General features: G+C 43.2%; 1 protein-coding gene across 10 annotated transcripts in view; it reads right to left on the reverse strand.

Moving 5' to 3' along the window:
- HTT (huntingtin) overlaps positions 1-21,234 on the reverse strand; it is a 381,175-nt gene that overhangs the window by 80,352 nt on the left and 279,589 nt on the right. For all 10 annotated transcript variants that reach the window (XM_084859889.1, XM_084859888.1, XM_084859886.1 and 7 more), the window contains 4 exons: positions 16,127-16,253; positions 6,147-6,247; positions 5,042-5,196; positions 46-185 (listed from right to left, as the gene is read on the reverse strand). In XM_084859889.1, coding sequence (XP_084716015.1) covers positions 46-185; positions 5,042-5,196; positions 6,147-6,247; positions 16,127-16,253 — 523 coding nt within the window. The remainder of the gene's footprint in view (positions 1-45; positions 186-5,041; positions 5,197-6,146; positions 6,248-16,126; positions 16,254-21,234) is intronic.

Raw genomic sequence — 21,234 nt, forward strand, 5'->3', positions numbered from 1 at the left:
TTCAGAAAGCCCAGGGCTAAAAGCCTTCTGCCATTCAACACATACCTGTAGCAGAAGGGGACAGAGATGGAACAGGATCCCATGCTTGGTATAAGTGGTGGGTAGCAATGTTATCTCTCTTGGATGCCATTTCTTGGATTTCTTTTTCTACAATTCCTCTAATTGCATTTAATTTCCTCCCAAACCTGGAGTTCAGGAAAAGAATGGATAAAGCACTTTCTACAGTCAAGTAAATCTTGTGAATAAATTATACAATCAGTTATAGATTTAAAACAAGGTTTATTACTTCAGAAAATGTATGAAATGTATTTAAAATTGAAATTAAGCTACTAAAAAGCCTAGGTTAGATATGCTTAGAGCTAGATTAATGTTGAGATTTCATAGCAAATGCTATGAGAACAAAAGTCTATATAGATACAGCTTCCTCTCTACTATATACGGAAACAAAGGACAGTGCATATCACTTTTCATGTGCATACACTGAACTACATTTCATTTTCACCCATTTGGATGCCCATTCTCCCAGTTTGGGGAGATCTTTCTGGAGCTCCTCCCAATCCCTTTTTGTTGTAACGACCCTAAATAATTTGGTGTCATCAGCAAACTTGGCCACTTCATGGCTCATTGCTAATTCCAGATCATTTATGAATAAATTGAAAAGCACTGGTCCCAATACAGATCGCCGCTGGACCCCACTGTTCACATCACTCCATTGGGATAATTTACCATTTATTCCTACTCTCTGCCTTCTGTTCTTTAACCACTGATCCATAAGAGGACCTCTCCTTTTATTCCATGGCTACTAAATTTGCTCAGGAGTCTTTGGTGAAGGACTTTGTCAAAAGCCTTTTGGAAGTCCAGGTAAACAGTGTCTACTGGATCTCCCCTGTCCACATTTTTATTGACACTCTCAAAGAACTCGAAAATGTTAGCTAGACAGGACATACCTTTACAGAAGCCATGATTCTTTTTCAGCAGGGCTTCTCCTTCTATATGCTTACTAATTTTATCTTTAATAATGATTTCAACCAACTTACCCAGAACAGACGTTAAACTAACTGGCCTATAACTTCCCAGATCCCCCCAGATCCCTTTTTGGCTTTTATTGTTTTTATATTTTTATCACTTTTAATATTTTAATTGTTTTTATGTATTTTATTGTTGTAAGTCACCTTGGGAGGGCTTCTGCCCTGAAAGGTGGCCAAAGAAGATTATAAATAAATAAATAAATATTTTAAAAATTGGTGTTTCATTGGCCATCTTCCAGTCCTCTGATATAGAGGCTGATCTTAGGGACATATGGCACATTCTGGTTAGAAGATCAGCAATTGCATATTTGAGTTCTTTGAGAACTCTAAGATGGATACCATCTGGACGTGGTAATTTATTAACTTCCAATTTGCGAATAAGGTTGAGAACATCATCTTCTGTCACCGCTAGTTGCTTCAGTTCCTCAGACTCCCTTCCTGAAAACATCAGTTCAGGCACAGGTATCTGTCCTATATCTTCTGCAGTGAAGACAGATGAAAAGAATTCATTCAACTTCTCTGCAATCTCCTTATCCTCCTTTAACTCCACTGTCATCCAGCGGTCCAACTGCCTTCCTAGCTGGTTTCCGGCTTCTGATATACTTAAAGAATGCTTTATTGTTGGCCTTGATGTTGTTGGCGATATGCTCCCCAAAATGCTTTTTTTTTTTTTGCATTTCTTGTTGTCTGTTTGCATCTCCTTTGTGCAAGCTTGGCTCCCTTTTGTTTTCCTCATTTTGGGCAAGACTTCTATTTTCTGAAGTAAGCTTTCTTTTCTCTAATAGCTTCTTTGACACTGTTCATTAACCAAGCTGGTAACCTTGTGGAGTTGGTGCTACCTTTCCTAACCTGTGGTATACATTCTAGCTGAGTTTCTATTATTGTGGTTTTGAGTAACCTCCAAGTATTTAGAAGGGAAAAATCCCTCTTGACTCCCCCTTTCAACCTTCTTTTCACCAGTTCCCTCATTTTAGAGAAGTTTCCTCTTTCAAAGTCAAATGTGACTGTGTTGGATTTCCTGGGCAATTTTCTACATACATACATACATACAAAAAAATACATCTGATAGTACTGTGGTCACTGTTTCAACAACATTTACATCCCATACTAAGTCCTGAGCGGTACCACTTAGGATTCAATCCAACATCTCCTCCCCTCTGGTTGGTTGCATGACCAACTGCTCTAGGGCCCAGTCATTTAGGGCATTGACAAATTTAACCTCTTTGTTGTAACTGGAACATGCATTTATCCAGTCAATGTGGAGATAACTGAAGTCACTCATTATTACAATACCTCCACGTTTGGAGGCCTCCTTGATTTTGTTTTTCATCTCAGTATCACCCTGCGTGTTCTGATCTGGGGGATGATAGCATGTTCCTAGTACTAAATTAGTTTCAGAGCTGGGTATTGTCACCCACAGTGTTTCTGTGGAAGAGACTACCTGTTTTAGGTGTTCTAGTCTGCTCAACACTATGCCCTCTTTGATGTACAGAGCAACAGCTCCTCCAGTATGCCCTTCCCTGTCCTTCCTATAGTGTTTCTATCCAGAGATGACCATATCACACTGGTTCTCGCCATTCCACTGGGTTTCTGTAATGCCACTATATCTACGTTCTCCTTAAAAACCGGGCACTCCAACTCTCCCATTTTGGCTCAGAGGCTTCTAGCATTAAGGTTGACATTTGATAAGATTCTCCAGGGGGAGGAACTATCCTGCCCTCCCAGACCATACAGAAAAAGCAGAAGCAATCCCTCAATCTCCTCTGGAATGAGGTTAAGTATACCAGCAAGTGACAAACATGATAACAGTAACAGTGATTAATACTTTGAGATCATAACCAAAACAGAAGATAGGATGGAGGCAACCTCCCAGGAGTTTCTGCTTATCTTAATACATGTGTGGCAGGTGAAGCAGAAGCGCCCCCCCCCCCCGAATATTGCTCCCTGGAAGTAACATAGGTGGGCTGAATGTCCTCCAGGAGTGCCAAAGCACAGAAATGCATGGTAAAAAATTCCTTTTTCTCTTTGGTTTCCGGAGGACATTCCTTAGCATCAGGATAAATGAGTAGTGCCATAAAGGATGAGCTTCAACCAAACCTTTGTTCAGAATCCTCCACCTGAAGGGTGCTCCTGCAGAGGAAAGTCATTTATTCTATAGTGTTTAATAAAGGTGTGTAAAGGGTCCACATCACCAATCAATAAATGACTTCAAGGGGATAATAACCCTGAAAGGCTGCCAACATGGGATGCTCCCCTTAAAGAGTGAGCAGTGATGCCAGCTTGTGGCTGTTCTTCCAAACTCTGATATGCCAAGGTAATACATCTCTTGGAAAACAAGAGAGATGGTGGCCTTAGAGACCTTCTTTCCTACTGAGTTATCATGAAAATATATAATACTCTGATTTCCTAATATCCACTGTGCTCTGCAAACAGAAATGGAAGTTCCTCCAAACATTTAACTTGTGGCAGTTCTGTTCTTATGGATGAGGTGGCTTGGGACAGAAATAGGGTAGACATGTCTTCTATGCTGTAGGGAACAGTGAGTTAACCTTGAGAACAAGAAAGTTGCCAGAGCCAGAAGTGCCTAGTGGAGGAATAGGGACTTCTTTTGCTTAAAGGTCTACTCATGAGCAAGGCCCTGCTCATGATTAGATCTTTCCTCAGGTGGCACTAATGATGTGCAGTTGTGCTCTGGGTGTGGCTCTGAGGCTCAAGCTTAAAAGCCCTCAGTTCCAGCCATTAGATGCTGGAACAATGCAACTAAATCCCTTAGTAAGGGGATGGAAAGGGGGTGCTGCACTTATATCAGTCATCATGGGCAAGAGGAGACATAGTGGGTAAGACATGCTAACTCAGGAGATGGTTGTAGTTAAACATCTGTAACCCCATCTACAACCTTGGTCTGGTAGTGCTGTTGCTAAATGCCAAGTCAGTTCAGAAAACCCCCATGCTCATCCATGATTTAATTGTCAATGAGGGCGGTGATTCGGCATGCATCATTGAGCCCTGGGAGGATGAGACAGGTGGGCCTGATCTCACCCAGCTGTGTCCGCTCCCTAGGGTCCTCTCCAGTGCTGCAGAATCCGCTCTCCCCATGGTACTCTGCAGAGCTATGGGCAATGAAGCAGGCTGGATGGTGACTAGAGTGCAGGTGGTGGAAGTCTTGCTCTGAAGCTGCTCAGAGGACATAATTACTTACCATGTTGCAGTGCGGGCTGTGAAAAAGGCTTATTTCACAGCCTCCATCAAATCCTTGAGTTGCTGCCTAGTGGGCTCTTCAGTGTAGCTGAAGTTGCTAACCCCAGAGGCAGCTCCTCTAGCCCCTCAGAGGCCCACTGTGATGCTTTTTTATTGGACTTTGAGGATAAAGTCAACTGGCTCTGAAGTAATTCAGATGCTACTGTTATGGCAGATCCAACTGAGGTGTCCAATGCCCACCTAACCACGTTTTGTGGGATCCATATCAGTTAGTGTGGCCTGACAATGTGGCCAAGGTGCTTGCAGCCATGTGGCCAATGACATGCTCTCTCAGTCCCTGTCCTTCATAGCTATTTAACGGCATGGCTTGGTTGGGTGGGTCCAGAGTGTCGTTAATGCCTCATTGCGGGGAGGAATGGTGCCTGATGCTTTGAAGGAGTTGCTAGCACAACCACTCCTGAATAGGCCCACCCTGGACCCAAGGATTTGTGACAACTATCACCCAGTCACAAACACGCCATTTTTAGGTAGGGTAATGAGAGGGTTTTGGTGGGCAACTTTTTTTGTGAACTGCCCCGAGAGCTTCAGCTATTGGGCAGTATAGAAATGTAATAAATAAAGAAATAAACTGCAGGCATTAGTAATAAGAATAGTAAGAAATATGACAGAACTTTGTGTTCTATGTTGTATTGCTCTATTTGTATTTTGCTATCAAAAACTAATTTTTAAAGTATTCAGAAAGAGATTCAGAAAGGTCAAAGTTCAGGTTAAGTATTACCAAAGACAAGCAGGAAGAACACAAACATCTGAAATACCTTGTATCTAGAGCTTTTAAAGCTTTGTTTCGAGGCTGCTGTTCCAAGCAGCTAACAGCTGGATTGCCTGCAAGTGGTATCGTCATTGCACTCAACACCAACGATGTAATGGCTTGAACAGCTAAAACATTTATTTGGGTTCTTTCTGTGTCTTCCTGAAAAAAATAACCATAAACCGAAAGTTATGGGTGTCTTTCTACAATAAGAAAGGCAAAAGTCACAAAGAACCACAGTTTCAGGCCTGGCTAGACACAATTACATAGCTCTAGCTCCCAGCTAAAGAGCAGAGAAGAATAAAACCCTGACTTCATAAAATAATTCCCATATCCAAGTTCTGCTCCTCCTTGAAACTGTTCCCTCTGTATTCAGACCCTTTAACTTCACTAGATATGTATTTATTTTATTAATTTGAAGTATTTTTATGTTGCCCCTTAGCCAAAAAGCCTCAGAGTGGCTTACATATGATCAATTAAACAAGACATTCCCTGCCAGCAGGCTTACAGTCTAAAAAGACATGACACACAGGAAAAAAGGAACAGGGGGGCAAGAGGGAAAAAGCAATTCTTTAGCAGGGTTGGTGCAATGGCCCTGTCCTCCCTTTCATCTCCCGCCACTCAGCCTGCTGGAATATGGGATGCAAGTGGACACTCATGAAAAAAGTGCACAAGTTACAGTATGTGCTGCAAGCTCTGGGTGAGTGAGGCGTTTCAGCTGAGCTCCTAGCCCTAGCTGGCTGAGGGCGCATGCCTATGAGCTGCTATCTGCTGCCAGCATTCCATGAAGGCAGTGTGCATGTGCAGGTGTTGGGAAGGTCCATTCTGGTCCCAGATACTTTTGTTTAGAAAAGGTATGGAGTCTCTGCCTTGAACAGAGACCCTGACCTATCCTGCCCTCTCCCTTTCTGCTCCAAGTGTTTCTGCATGCTCAACCCTATTTTACTAATGGAGAATGAGTAATGAGAAAAACAAGGACTTCAACATGAAATTTAATTCTTATCAAAGCTATGTAGTGGGAACTATATTCATAGTACGAACTGAAGTTACATGTCAGATAATTAAAGAGACATAGGTGGTTTATAATAATTGTAAAGAAATAAATACCTTACCTCTTGCTGATTTTCTTCTTGATCTGTTACAATTGGCTGTGTAACAAGAACACCAAGAAGAGTAGCCCAAGTCTCTTCAAACTGCATGCGGCTTGTCCACCCTAAGTGCAGAATCATACCATTGACATTTAAATCACCAAAAGCAGAGTTAAACATTTTGGTTTCTACACATGATTTTTTTAGAATACTGTTTAGAAATCTCTGCAAGCTAAGTATGTCTATCTGCAGGGGGTGGAGTGGGGTGAGAAATGGAAGGACTGCAATTTATGTCTAGAGCTAGTAATAGAAACATCCCTTCCTGCAAACCATAGTCTGATTCAAGCATGTGAAGAGCCAATCAAACTCCCACACTCCCTTTGGGTTGCTTTGCGCTGGCTGTACCAAATAGTACAAAGTGTGTACCAAATTGTAGTTTCTTACCAAGTGTGGGAATAACTTGGGCCAACTTAGGGGTATACCTTCAATCTCCTGTTTTGAGCAAGAAATGTATGCAAGTGCCCAATTTTCATGGTTTTCTAGTACTCATAGTCTGATTATCTATGTGAATACCAATTCCCAGGGCTCTAGTTCATGGGGAAGAACCCTAACAATTTTGATACCCCATTAGTGATTCTATCAGGCCTGAGAGTCTTGCATATATAACATCCTGCCCTACTCCAAGGGTAGTTTACTCAAATATTTACAGTTTTACATACCGAAGCAAGATTAAAAAGATACATATTCCCAAAGGTTTCATAACTTGAAAATTAGAATTTTCTCTAGATTGAAAGGATTACAAAGTTTGTGCAACAAATGTATATGGAAGAATAAAGCCTCTACAATAGCACTGACAAAATTAAGCTATTCTTGGAGGGAAAAAGGAGGGGGAAAACAAAAATTTCCTTACTGTGAATTTCTGTTCTCAGAGAGCCACGGATGACATTCTACACCTAGGGTAGTGCCTGCTCCTGGAGCACATAGGCAGGGTCCACTTTGAATCCCTGGCCTGGTTTGCATGAGCACAGGGTGGTTTTAAGCCATGGTGGCTTGTTAATCAGCCTGCACATACTGGTCACAATGCCAGGGGGATTAGTGCAGTTACCCTCGGCAGCTTGTCTTGTCTTGTTGTGTGAACCCAGCCAGAGTGGCTTGTTTATCTGGGTAACAATCCACCCAGAACCCTACAACAGCCCATGGGCTCTGGGTAGCTTGTTATCCATGGCAACAAGTGACCCTGGTTCGGTTTGCACAACATGATAAGCTGCGCTGACAAGGGTAATTATGCTAATCCCCCCGGCATGCCACCATGGCTTACTAACCACCCTACGATCATGTGAACCAGGTCACCGTCTCTTGAGTGGGAGGAGCCATGCTAGTTCCTAGACCATCTGGAAGAGCAAGACCACCTCTCAACCCTTCCTGAAGAAAAAAAAAAACTGTTGTCCTCTGCATGTACTCTTAAACAATGGAAATATAACTTTCAAATGAAACAAAAAACAAACAACCCATTTAGAGAATATGAAAATGAGAAGAAAAAACAGCCAGCTGTAGTCAACCACAGACAGATATTTATGTATACATCCTCAGGAGTCCCTATCTACCACACCCACATGTGTGGTGAAGGCAGAAGCCCTACACTTTTCAGCTGATTCTAGATGGAAGAGGTGGTCAAATGCCCTCCATGCTGCTTAAAGAGAAAAAATTCATGGTAAGAAAAACTGTTTTCTCTTGAGCGCAACAAAGGGCATTTGACACCTAGGAATATAGCCAACGGTGGGCTTCCATCGATCACCAGGGCCCTTTGGCAGTACCTTCTGAGGAATTCTATGGCCAAAAGCAGCCGAAGGCAAGGAAAACCTGCCTATTTCATAGTGCTTTTAAAAAGTATGCATGGAAGCCCATGTAGCCACTTTGTAAATGTACTCTATAGGAAAATTTCCCTTAGCAGCTGCTCCATGAAGTGAATAGGCTGTCACTCCCTCTGGCGGGGCTTTCCCTAACACCTGATAGGCCTAAATCATGCATTCCCTGAACCATCTAGAAATCGTGACACCTGACACTTTATTTCTAGACACTTAAAAGCTGCAAAGAGAGATTTGGTTTTCCTATCTGCTACCATTCTATCCAGATAGACTCGAAGTGCCTTCATACATCCAATCTGTGGCAACTCCACTCCTGGGAGTGCAACGGCAGGGATATAAAGACGGCAGGGAAACTCCTTGGGCCCAGTGAAAAAGAGAATTTACTTTAGCCACAAAGGAAGGATAGGGTCTCAGAACCACTTTATCCAAATGGAAAATCCAAAGCTGAGGGTCGGAGGAAAGCTGCCAACTTCAAAAACTGTCTGGCCAAAGTAATGCCTACCAAAAAAGCTGTCTTGATGGTAAGCAGTTTCATAGTACAGGTAGCTATGGGTTTGAGCAAGAGGCTCATAAGGGCTGTTAATACCCAGTTCAAGTTCCATGTGAGCAAATGGTGTCCCAACAGGGGATCAAGGAGGGAAACTCCCCACAAGAAATGTTTGTAGTGTGGATGGGAAGACAAGGTCCCTTTCCTTTCACAACCCAGAATGCTATTCAGGGCTGACGCTTGCTGTTCTATGGTGTTGGTATTGAGGCCCTTGTCCAGACCTTCTTGCAAGAATTCCAGAATGAATATTCCCCTGGGGAGGAACTTTCTCCCTTTCTTTGCCCAAAGACAAGAAGGTTGTCCAAGTACACCTTGTTAGTGGACCCCTTCCTGGAAGAAAGTAATGTTTTTAGGACATCTTCACCCTTATCCATTTGCCTCAGCCATTGCTTTTCAACATCCAAGCTGTTAAGACAGGAGAGTTCCTGCTAAGGATGACTGATTGGACCCCGAGACAGGAAGTCTGTTCTGAGAAGCAGTTTCAAATAATCTTGTCTTGCCATGTCCAAAATCTGAAAATCAACGTTGTCTCAGCCAATGGGGAACTATGAGAATCACTTACGTCCTTTCCCTTCAATTTTTTTGTACCATCTGGAGCAGTAGGAGAAGAGAAAAAGCGTAAAGAAGCCCCTTCCCCACTTTTGCTTTAGTGAATCTGTGTCTTGCACTCCTGGACACTGAAACCTTGAGAATAAACATGGGATTTGCAGGTTGTGCTGATTGACAAAGAGGAACATAATTGGTTGCCTGAAGTGCTCTGCTATCCTCTGAAAGATCTGTGGATGAAGGACACATTCTGACTCCCATATTGCCGTCCTGCTGAGCCAATTTGCCAGGTTGTTGATTTTCCCTGCTATGTGTACTGCCTGGACTGAGTGAAGGTGATACTTTGCCCAAATCATCCATTCCACAGCTTTCCTTGTTGAGTGCACCCGACCTGTTGTTCCTTCTGATGAGAACATGGCTGTCCACAATATCATCCCTGGATTTCCTGAGAACCAGCTAGATTGCTTGCAGCATTAACCAGTTTATACTTCACTGTTGTTCTAGATGGGACGAAGTTCCCTGTGACATATTGGCACGGAGATGTGCCCCCAATCTAAACAGACTGGCATCCGTTGTGATGACAACTATCATGTTCCTTGAGGCTCACCTGCTTGGAGTGTTGGGGTGTAGCCGCTATTCTAGTTCCTTTATGGCCTGCTCAGATATAGCTATCTGAAGGAACATCCAGCTGGCTATCTGCATCTGCTGGGCCTCTGTGGAAACAGGTGTTATACCTCTGCTATGACTCACTCCTGGGGGAACACTTTGGGGTGTATAAGACCTTCTAGTGATTCTCTCATATACCATACTAAAATGCTTGAAAGGTTGTTGCTTCTTCTATCCATACCAATGGGACCCTGACAATGGACATCACCACCACTCCAGACAATTCACAACCATTTTTGTAGTTGTTAATGTCCTCACCAAGATGGTGCACTTTATTTCCTACCAGGGTCCCCAAGTGTCCAAGAAAGCAACACTCTGTTCCTTCTGCCAACATGGACTTCCAGCCCACCTCATGCCAGACCAAGGCCCTAGTTCACTTCAAAATTCTAGCATGCCCTATGCCACTTACTCAGGGTCTGTGTCCATCTTTCATGTACCTATCCCTGCAAAGTGATGGAGAGATGGAGCAAACCAACAACACCTTGCAGCAATATCACCAATGTTACACTTTACATGAGGAGAACAACTGGGTGGACCTCTTGTTCACAGCCTACAAAAGTGCAATTTACACTTTGACATGACATTCTCCCCTAGGCCAGGACTGTTCTCAAGTTTAGTGATTCAGCACAGTTGTCTACCTGACATCTGCACATGGAACGTCCCTCTAGTAAAACTAGTCTACAAGTACATCATAACATTACCTGTAATTAAACCCACTGCTTACCAGCTCTGGCTACCCTCCACTATGAGAATACAGATCCTGATAGGCATCAGCTACAACCTTCCACCAATAATGGCGGAAAGGAAAGAAGAGTAGGAAGTGGCCCAAATCCTGGCCTCTCAGCTGCACTGGAGATGCTTACACTACCTCATAGATTGGAGGGGCTATCAGGCTAAGAATTGTTCTCGGTAGGTTGCTGTAGTACAGCAGTTCCATTACTGCTATCTGAGTAAGCAAGGCATGATAGATGGAGGACATGATGGAGGGATGGGCTTGTCCCTTTAAGGCCTTCTACCTATCAAGAAGATACAGACTCAGAGGCAGTTCTGGATGTCAAGGCACAAAAGGCTTCAGTCTAGTCTCAGACTGAATGTGCCCCATGGGGTCCTCCACAGGACCATAACAGGACACATAGATGTTGAACAGTGGCGGTATTTGGAGGTATTTCTCCTTGGATCTTGGAGAGGGAAGGAATTTCTCTCTTGACTGCTTTGCTGCTTTCGGGGCATACCCCTTGAAAAGTGTCTTCCTCACCCAAACATATTAGGTTGTCTGGGACCACTGATTTGCAAAGTGAACAGGATGATCTCCTATTGGCAGGGATGCATTAAGTTTCATAGGGTCCGTCGGAGCATGGCTTCTTGCTGCTTGTCACATCTAAATGACAATTATCAGTGATTTTCTCATCTCATCACCTGGAAATAACTTGGAAGCAGATCTACTGAAATCTGGGTTTGATTAATACTTCTCCTTGATAAAAAGGGCCACCTGAGTAAGGGTGCTTTCCTGACTATGTGTATGTAAGTACACAACATTCCAGTAAACTTGTTTTGTATATTGAGAAAACTGAAAAATATTTGCATGGTAACACTTTGTACTACTTTCAGTTTAAAAATGGCGTAAAATATTAAATCATACTAAAAGGTAGTAAGTATGCAAAAACTGACTTGATAGGTATAACTGAGACTTGGTGGGATGACTCTCATGGCTGGAATACAGCAACTGAAGGATATAACTTGTTCAGAAAGAACGGGAGGAACAGAAAGGGAGGTGGGGTTGCACTACATGTTAAAAATAGATATCTCTGCACAGAAATACAGGAGGATGAGCTTGGTAGCCCCATTGAGAGCATCTGGGTTAAAATAAATGGAGCAAAGAATAAAAGGAACATGGTGGTTGGAGTACCGGCCACCCAATCAAAGAGAAGATGAGGATGAAACTTTTGAAAAGCAAACTGCCAAGGTTTCAAAGAAGCATGACGTAGTAGTAATGGGAGACTTCAATTTCCCCGATATTTGTTGGGAGACAAATTCTGCAAAACATGGCCCCTCCAGGAAATTCCTGACTTGCATGGCAGATAACTTCCTCCTACAGAAAGTGGAGGAAGGAGCTAGAGGATCGGCTATCCTTGACTTGATCCTAACCAACAGCGATGACTTAGTGGATAAAGTAGCAGTTACAGGAACTCTGGGGGAAAGTGACCATGTTATACTTGAGTTCATGGTTCTAAAGGAAGCAAAAGCTGAGCGTAGCCAAACGTATACCCTGGATTTTAGGAAAGCTGATTGTAAACTCAGAACAATGATCAGTAAGGTCCCATGGCAAGCGACTCTGACGAGAAAAGGAGTCCAAGATGGCTGGGAGCTTTTAAAAAAGGAAATTCTCAAGGCACAATTACAAACAATTCCAACAAGAAAAAATGGTGGAAGACAACAGAAGAAGCCAATGTGGCTTCACAAAAAACTTAGAGATGACCTGAAAACAAAAAAGGACACATATAGGAAGTGGAAGGAAAGCCAAGCAACAAGGGAAGAGTACAGGCAGGTAGCACAGAATTGCAAGGATGGCGTCAGGAAGGCTAAAGCTGAGAACTAGCCGAGGTTAGTGGGGGATGCTAAAAGCAACAAAAAGGCTTTCTTCAGCTACATGCATAGTAAAAGACAGAGGAAGGAAATGGTGGTTCAGCTATTAAATAAGGATGGCAAAACGATAACAGATGACAAAGAAAAGGGAGAAGTGCTCAATTCCTACTTCAGCTCAGTCTTCTCCCAAAAGAAGGTCTACGCCCCTAGCAAAGGCGAAGTACAGGCTGAAGGGGCAGGGTTGCAGCTTGAGATCAATAGACATACGTTCAAGGAGCACCTAATTACTTTGAATGAGTTCAAATCTCCAGGGCCAGATGAACTGCATCCTAGAATCATAAAGGAACTGGCAGAAGAACTCTCAGAACCGCTGTCTATTCTCTTTGAGAAATCATGGAAGACAGGGGAAGTGCCAGTTGACTGGAGGAGGGCTAATGTGGTCCCCATCTTCAAAAAGGGTAAAAAGGAGGAACCTGGGAACTACAGACCAGTCAGTCTGACATCAATCCCTGGGAAAATTCTGGAGCAGATCATAAAGCAATCCATCGGTAAGCACCTTGAAAACAATGCAGAGATTACCCAAAGCCAACATGGATTTGTCAAAAACAAATCCTGCCAGACAAATCTGATCTCATTTTTTGATTAAGTAACCTCCTTTGTGGACTGTGGGAATGCTGTGGACATAACAGACCTCGACTTCAGCAAAGCTTTTGACAAAGTGCCCCATGATATCCTGATGAGCAAACTAGCTCAACGTGGACTAGATGAAACAGTGATCAGGTGGATCCACAGTTGGCTACAGAATCAGACTCAAAGAGTGCTGATCAATGGGATCTTCTCAAACTGGGGAGAAGTAACAAGCAGGGTACCGCAGGGCTCAGTCCTGGGCCCAGTGCTCTTCAACATTTGTATTAATGACTTGGAGGAGGAGGTGCAGGGAATGCTGATCAAATTTGCAGATGACACAAAATGGGGCGGGATAGCTAATAGTTGGAAAGACAGAAACAAAATTCAAAGTGATCTTGATAGACTGGAGCACTGGGCAGAAAATAACAGAATGAAATTTAATAGGGATAAATGCCAAGTTCTGCACCTAGGAAAAAGAAAACAAATGCACAGTTACAAGATGTGGGATACATGGCTTAATAGCACTACAAGTGAGAAGGAGCTTGGAACTGTTGTAGATCACAAACTGAATATGAGCCAACAATGTGATGTGACTGCAAACAAGGCAAATGATATGTTGGGCTGCATTAATAGAAGCATCGCTTCCAAATCCCAGGAAGTACTCGTTCCCCTCTACTCAGCACTGGTTAGGCCTCATCTGGAGTACTGTGTCCAGTTCTGGGCCCCGCACTTTAAGGAGGATGCAGACAAACTGGAGAGGGTTCAGAGGAGGGCAACAAAGATGATCAGGGGACTGGAAACAAAGCCCTATGAAGAGAGACTGAAAGAACTGGGCATGTTTAGCCTTGAGAAGAGAAGACTGAGGGAAGATAGGATAGCGCTCTTCAAGTACTTGAAAGCTTGTCACAGAGAGGAAGGCCAGCATCTCTTCTCGATCATCCCAGAGTGCAGGACACGGAAGAATGGGCTCAAGTTACAGGAAGCCAGATTCCGGCTGAACATCAGGAAAAACCTCCTGACTATTAGAGCAATACGACAATGGAACCAATTACCTAGGGAGGTGGTGGGCTCTACCACACTGGAGGCATTCAAGATGAGGCTGGACAGCCATCTGTCGGGGATGCTCTGACTTGGATTCCTGCATTGAGCAGGGGGTTGGACTTGATGGTCTTGTAGGCCCCTTCCAACCCTGCTATTTTATGATTCTATGATTCTCAGTAGTTTCCCCTTTGCCTAATGAAAATTCACAAGGCATTCAAAAAACATATTGCTAAACAGTAACCCCCATCCTCAAAGTAAGCCTTAAAAGCCTGTTTGAATCGCAGAACTAGCAGCCCAGACACATCCACTCAGCCCCAAAGCTTCTCTTTCTCTGTGACCGTTTTCAGCACTTTTTAAACTTGCTGTACCTGTGGCAATTTTCATCAGATCGCTCTGAAATTTTTCAAAACTGTAGACCTCATTGGGTAGATCAAGGATAGTTTCATGTTATTACCTAATCATGTGTAATTTTTATAAGCAGTAGAAGTTTGAGGATTTTGACGGTGGAACCTCTTTTTGTGACTCGCCTTAACTCTTGTGCCCCTTTAAATGGTAAAATATAGGGGGAAAGAAGAGGAAAATTGCCTTGATCTTTTAGTCTGCTCCTCTGTCCACACTAGCTGACCTAGGATGCTTTTATCCACAAATATTAAGCAAAGTCAAGTGAAGATACACTTCTCCCCTTTCTTCAACTCTTCTGAACCCCTTTGTACTATGACAATAATCAGTGCCCTGACACAGCTGCTACATTTACAGAAACAGAAGCCTTGCTTGCCAGGAAAAATGTTAAACCTTCTGCAAGTGGAGGACTGAATGGAATGGATGTATCCAAGTACCGTGCATGGGTGAATTTAATTATTAGAAGCTCAGAGCAGCTAACATTTCATTTATCATCTTTCTAGATTGCTATACTCAAGGCCACATAAATGACAACATAGTATAAAACAAAAATCACACCCTATAACCATTAAATCCACTGATGGTAAGTCATAATCAAAATGTAAATAAATAAATATCATGAGGGAATATCAACTAAAAAAACAAATAACTAATCAAAATCACTCTCAACAAGTACAATAAATTAATAACAGCACAGATCCAATACATAAAGTGCCACAGATCACACAGCTGGTTCCCAGGTAATCTCCTATCCAGGCAGCTTACAGAGCCAAAGCTATATAACTTCTGCATTAGAGCTGCATCATGTATCTTCAGACCTGATTTTGGATCTATGTAGGTGAATGGTATGTGTGTGTGTTCCTGTATATCTGCTTGTCAGAGAAATAAAACACTTGAGAGACAGGGAGCACTGAAAAGGGCACAGACAAAGGGAAGTTCCCTCTTTTTTACCATAGTCTCTTCCCCTGTAATTGTCTGCAGGCCCCCTGAACAGCAACCATTGCTATCTTCCAAAATTTACCTTGACATTCCAGTGACTAAGAAAATCACAACACTTAATTACCTAGAACTTCAAGGTAAATTTTTGAAATCTGTACACTGGCGGAAGAAAAAATTAAAACACCTGAGCCCCATGCTTCGGCTACACTGAACTGGAGAACATTAGGAATGTCTCGCCCAGTCCTATGCAGTCTTGTTTCATTCACATTCCAATTTGCTCATTCATATGAGGGTTAATTAAGATGTCCTTTGCCCACACATTTTTGTAAGCATTCTGAAATGAGCCCTACTTTTAAAGTTCATTTAAATAGCGAATGAAATTTATTGCAGTTTATATAACAAAAAGATTATTCAGTTTTGATTTAAAAGTTACTCTATACTCTATAAAATAGAGTTAAAAGTTTCTTTTGGATATGCAGGAAAAACTATGATAAACCTTCTCAATTTTGAAAATCGATAGCTATAGCACTGTAAAGGTAATGTACTGTATTTAGAATCTGACCCAACAAGATTGCCCAAATGCTGTTTTTTTTTTCAGTGTAGCAGATCAGCAAATCCAATACAGTCCCAGGCTTCAGAATATCTGGGTAACTGAAGATCACCCATTCACAGCTAAGGCTTTCTACTAAGGAAATTTAAAATAACTTTAGCCTATCATGAAGAGTTTTTAAATGTAATAAATAGGAAACTGTCATGTATGTATTCAACTCAATTTTAATTTATCCACCTACCCAATGTGTTAATTCGATAGATAAACTCCTTGAATACTTCTCTCTCTTGAAGAAAGTCTACAGGGATTTCTGGGAAAGTTGTGCCAAAATCTCCTGTAGGCTTTGGAGACCAACCCAGTTTCCAGACCTGTTACAGTACACAGAGACAGAAAAATATAAATACCTTGTGGATGGGAGGCTGTGCTTTCCTTGTTTTTTCAACTTTTTGCTTGACACAAGAGATCAGAACATCGGTCACTTACAATGAAGGTTTCTTCTGGTTTGGTGTGATGGGGGCATTGAACAATGGGTTAATTCCCCCATCACCCAAGAAAGGCAGGGATCACACACTGAAAGAACTTTACATTAGGTTCAGTACCCTATGACTCTTCCCCTGGTTCTGTCCTGTGGCCAAACTTGAGACAGAAAGTGATCTGAGGAGCTCACAAAATATATAGGAGAAAAGTTGGAATTTGAGTCAGCTATCTGCAGTAGAGTGTGTTTTGGATGCTTCCATCACACCGAACCAGAAAGAACCTTCCTGATAAGTGACTGATGTTCTGTTCTCAGTTTGGGTGAGGAGGCATCCAACTATGGGATGTGCACAAGCTAACCTAATTACTCTGATGGGATGATGGCTGAGTTTAAGAGGGCAGAAGTATGTGCTGAAGCACTCATCTCCAAAAGCAGCTTCTGCAGAGGCAAAGGTGTCTTGTAATACCTGGTGAATGTGAACAGTTTGGATCATGTCCTGAAGATTCCTGCAGGGGCACATTGGTGGATACAGCTGCTAAGGTGGCTGCCACTTGACAGAATGTGCTATGACATGCAAAGCCCAAGGTAGGTGTGGAAATGCAAGTCCTAAGCCACCTAGTTATGGTGGTGCTAGAGGCCTTTTTTCCTGAGGGAAGTGGAATGTAAAGATACAGATACTGTATCAATACCTATGTTTGAGACCTAGCGTGGTGAATGTAAATTATGAGCTCTGTGGACATCCAATTTATGCAATACCATCTCAGAGGGATGAGGGGGCTTGGGGCAGAAGGAGGGGGAAATGAGTCCCTGAACTTTGTGGGGGGGAAATAATTTACTTTAGGAACAAAAAGACTGGTTGGTGTGCAGGATTACAATGTCCTTTTGGAACATACAAAAGTGGTCCACGATAGAAACAGCACTGAGTTTGGAGGTCCTCCTTGAAGATGTGATTGCCATTAGAAAGGCCATTTTTAGCATGAGTAAGTTCAGCAGAATGGTTTTTAATGGCTGGAATGGGGCCTTTGTTAATGACCTGAGGACAATGTGTAAATTCCAGGAGGATAAACTGTGTACTGGAAGAAGGCTAAGGAGAGACACCCCTCAGAGGAAACTTTTGAGATGTGAGTGTGACCCCAGGGGTTGGCAGCCAGTCCTGGAAAGGACTGAAGAGAGGCCTGAAGCCTGTCTACATATCATGGTAGGCTTAAGCCAAAGTTCACACCTGACTGGAGAAACAAGAGAAGTTCCTTAATATCTGCCAACTTATGGCCAAATGTCTTCCACCTGCATCTAATGAGAGCCTTCCAAGTCATTCTGCAGATTTGTAATGTGGGCAGTTTCATGGAGGTGCATACTGCATTCTCTTAGTAACCCAGACTTAATTAGGTTTACCTCTCAAAAGTTAAACAGCTAGGTACAGCCATCTTGTGTCTGGATGGAATACTGGCCCCTGAGAGAAGAGGTGAGGCATGGTGGGGAGGAACCATGGATCTGACTGTGCCGAGTGTTTGAAAACCACAGTATCTGTGGCTAGTAAAGGGCTACAAAGACCACTGTGGCTTTTCCCCCTCAGAACTCTGGGAAGCAGAGTAGCTGGCAGAATGGCTTACAGTCCTTTGCCAAGGGGGCATCCAGGGCTTCTGTATTGTGAGTCTGTACCTGGAGAAGTACAAAGGCAGTTTCCAGTTTGCTAGGGATGCAAATAAGCCTGCCAACAAGATATCAAAGTTACTTTGGAGGGTCTGGAATAGGCTCTCCTCCTCTACCAATTTTTTAAAATATATTTCAAATCCAGGATGGCCTGCTAGTCACCTGTTTTCTTTGGATCTACAAACAATATGGAGTAGACTCTTGAGAATCTTTCTTTGAAAGGGAGGTGTTCTGTGGCTGCTATCTTGAGAAGAAGATTTCTGGCCTCTACTATTATTTCTTGCTTGGACTTAGACCTGGAGGTTGAGGACAGAAGAACATGTCCCTTGGTTTGTTGCAGAACTCTATGAATTAGCCCTCCCTGATGCTGTAGAGCACACAGTTCTGTGGCTGAAGACTCTCAGATATGGATGGAGTGCTGGACTCTCCCTCCTATTGGGGGCTTGCACCATCAGAATGGTTGCTTGCCACTTCTGGTGGACTAGGGTTCTGAAAGCGGCAGGGTTCTGATTTTTGGGCAGGAATTTGGATCTAGACCAGGCAGCAGATTTTGTGTTCCTATAGTCCCTGGGATGAAAAGAACTCCTATTGGCTTGGAAAGAAGGAAAAGCATGCCTTGGCCACCACTTATCCTCCTTCTTATGGGAGGATGGCATAGGCTTGCATTTATCCCTGTCCTGCTCCATCTTAGATTTCATTGTTGGCTCTGGGTGACGGTTCATAAGAGAAGGCACAATGTGGGACAGGAAACTGGATCAGAAATAGGGATGTCACTGAAACTCAAAATTAGGTGGTTTGTGGGTAGAATCTTATGCTCATAATGCCATATGTATACCAAGATTGGGTGGCTACCTAACACCCAAAGTATCTAACAAACTTTAGTATTTTCATTATTCAAAGATTGAGTAAGAGTTGATATCTATGTTTTGCACCTGCATGGTCTACATGTCTAGGCATCTAAACTCCACCATTTCTGTGCGTGTCCTGATGGTGACTGGACTAACCCTTTACTTTCTGAAGGAAATGTAAATGTCCCATTTGTGATGCTCTTGAAATGATGTCATTTTAAACTTTAGATACTGTTTTTCAAATCAATTAGTGTAGGAGTTTGGATCTGAAGTTCTTCAACAAACTAATCATATTTGAAGACTAACTTAGGTTAGTATCCACCTCTTGGCTAACATTTGTTTTTCACTCATGCCCTGGTTTCATTTCTGCATCCAGCTAGTCAAGTGAGGCCATTTCTCTCTCCAGTATTAGACAGATTTTTTCCCTCTTGTTTGATAAGAAAAAGTTTCTTTTAGACCTAGGTGCTGATGGGTGGCACTGCGAGGGAATACTGGAAAGGGAATCTAAGGAGGAAGAGGTTGGGAAGGAAGCAGCACAGCCTGGGGCAGCTGGTGGATGAGGAGATCTGGACTTCAGCAGATGGAGGCGCCTCTTCTGCAGCTCCTCCTTGCATTGCAGCCACTCACATCAGCACTATACCAACTGATGGGTAAACAGTAGGGCATGTGAAACAATCTGCTACAATCTGGGCCAGGGAGGGAGACAGTGGAACCCTCAGTAGCATGCTGTGACAAGTTTGTGTGGCAGTTTGAAGATAAAGTCCCTCAAATCCATCATGACTTGGACATCATAGTTAATGCAGTTCCATTAGCAGAGGTGCCCAGAGCACCATCTGGTCCACTTTTCTTGGATGAATTTCGGTTGTTGAGGCCTGAGGATGTGGACAAAGTGCTTGGCCAAGTCCGGCTGACCACCTGTGTGCTTGACCCTTGCCCTTCATGGCTTATTACATCTAATGGGGGGGGGGAATGTCCAGCTGGGTCCAGGAGGTTGCAAATTCCTCCTTGAGCGAGGGGTTAGTACTGGCCTCCTTAAAGGAGGCAGTAATTAAGCCACTCCTGAAAAAGCCTAACCTGGACCTGGATGATGTGAACAACCACAGGCCAGTCACCTGTGAAAAGTGGAATGGAAATAAAAGTTTTCCATTCTTTCCAGATAGAAATCTTGTAAATTCACCTTTAAATATGTGAATTGTTGCATATGTGCATTAATAAAGTGCATGTTGGGAACCGTAGTATGACAACATGCTACATTGGGCAAGGTGTCTGAGCAGGTGGTTGCTGGTCAAATCCAGGCACTCTTGAATGAAACTGATTATCTAGACTTATTTCAATCGTACTTCAGGGGTTTGGAACGGAAACTGCATTGATCGCTCTGTAGGATGACCTTTGCCAAGACAGGGATGGGGGAGAGCAACCTTGTTGATTCTCTTGGACCTCTTGGTGGCTTTTGGTATCAACGACCATGGGATTGTTCTGGATAGGTTGTCGGAGTTGGAGGCACTGTGTTGCAGTGATTCCGTTCCTACTTGGATGACTGATTCTTGAAGATGATGCTGAGAGATTTTTGCTCTGTATCTTGGCAGCTGTGGTATGGGGCTCCAGAGGGCTATATTTTATCCCCCATGTTGTTCAACATCTACACACACCCACTGGGGGAAGTTATCTGGAGATGTGGGCTGAGGAGTCATCAATATGTGGATGACACCCAGCTCTATCTCTCCTTTTCATCAAACCCAGGTGAGGCAGTGGCTGTTCTGAATCAGTGCCTGGGCACGGTAATGGACTGGATGAGGGCCAATACACTGAGACTCATTCCAGACAAGACAGAGGTACTGTTAGTGGGTGGTTCGTCTGCTTGGCTTAGTGATGCTTATGCTGTTCTGGAGGGGGTTGCACTCCCCCTAAAGGATCAGGTTTGTAGTTCCGGGATGCTTTTGGATCCAGCATTGTCCACAGGGGCACAGGTGGACTAGATGGCACGGAGTACCTTATATCAGTTTAGGCTGACATATCAACTGCGTCCTTATCTGGACATAGGGAGCCTAGCTACAGTAACCAGGCTTTGGTAACCTCTTGCCTGGGACTGCTTTTAGAAGTGGTCCAGAAACTTCAGCTGGTCTAAAATAGGGCAGCAAAATTGTTAATGGGGACTAGCTAACGTGATCATATTATGCTAGTACTTTTCTATCTGCACTGATACTCTACCTGCATGGGCTTGATTCAAAGGGCTGGTATTAACATTCAAAGCCTTAATGTTTGGGGACAAGTCACCTGAAGGATTGTCTCCTCCCATATATACCTGCCCAGACCCTAAGACTGCCTTCAGCGGTCCCTGCCAAAGGAAGCAAGGTTACTAAGAGGAGGGCTTTTTCT

Source organism: Heloderma suspectum, chromosome 5 (genome assembly GCF_057233095.1).
Source record: "Heloderma suspectum isolate Gila_16-S chromosome 5, 16-S_ref, whole genome shotgun sequence".
NCBI lineage: Eukaryota > Metazoa > Chordata > Lepidosauria > Squamata > Helodermatidae > Heloderma > Heloderma suspectum.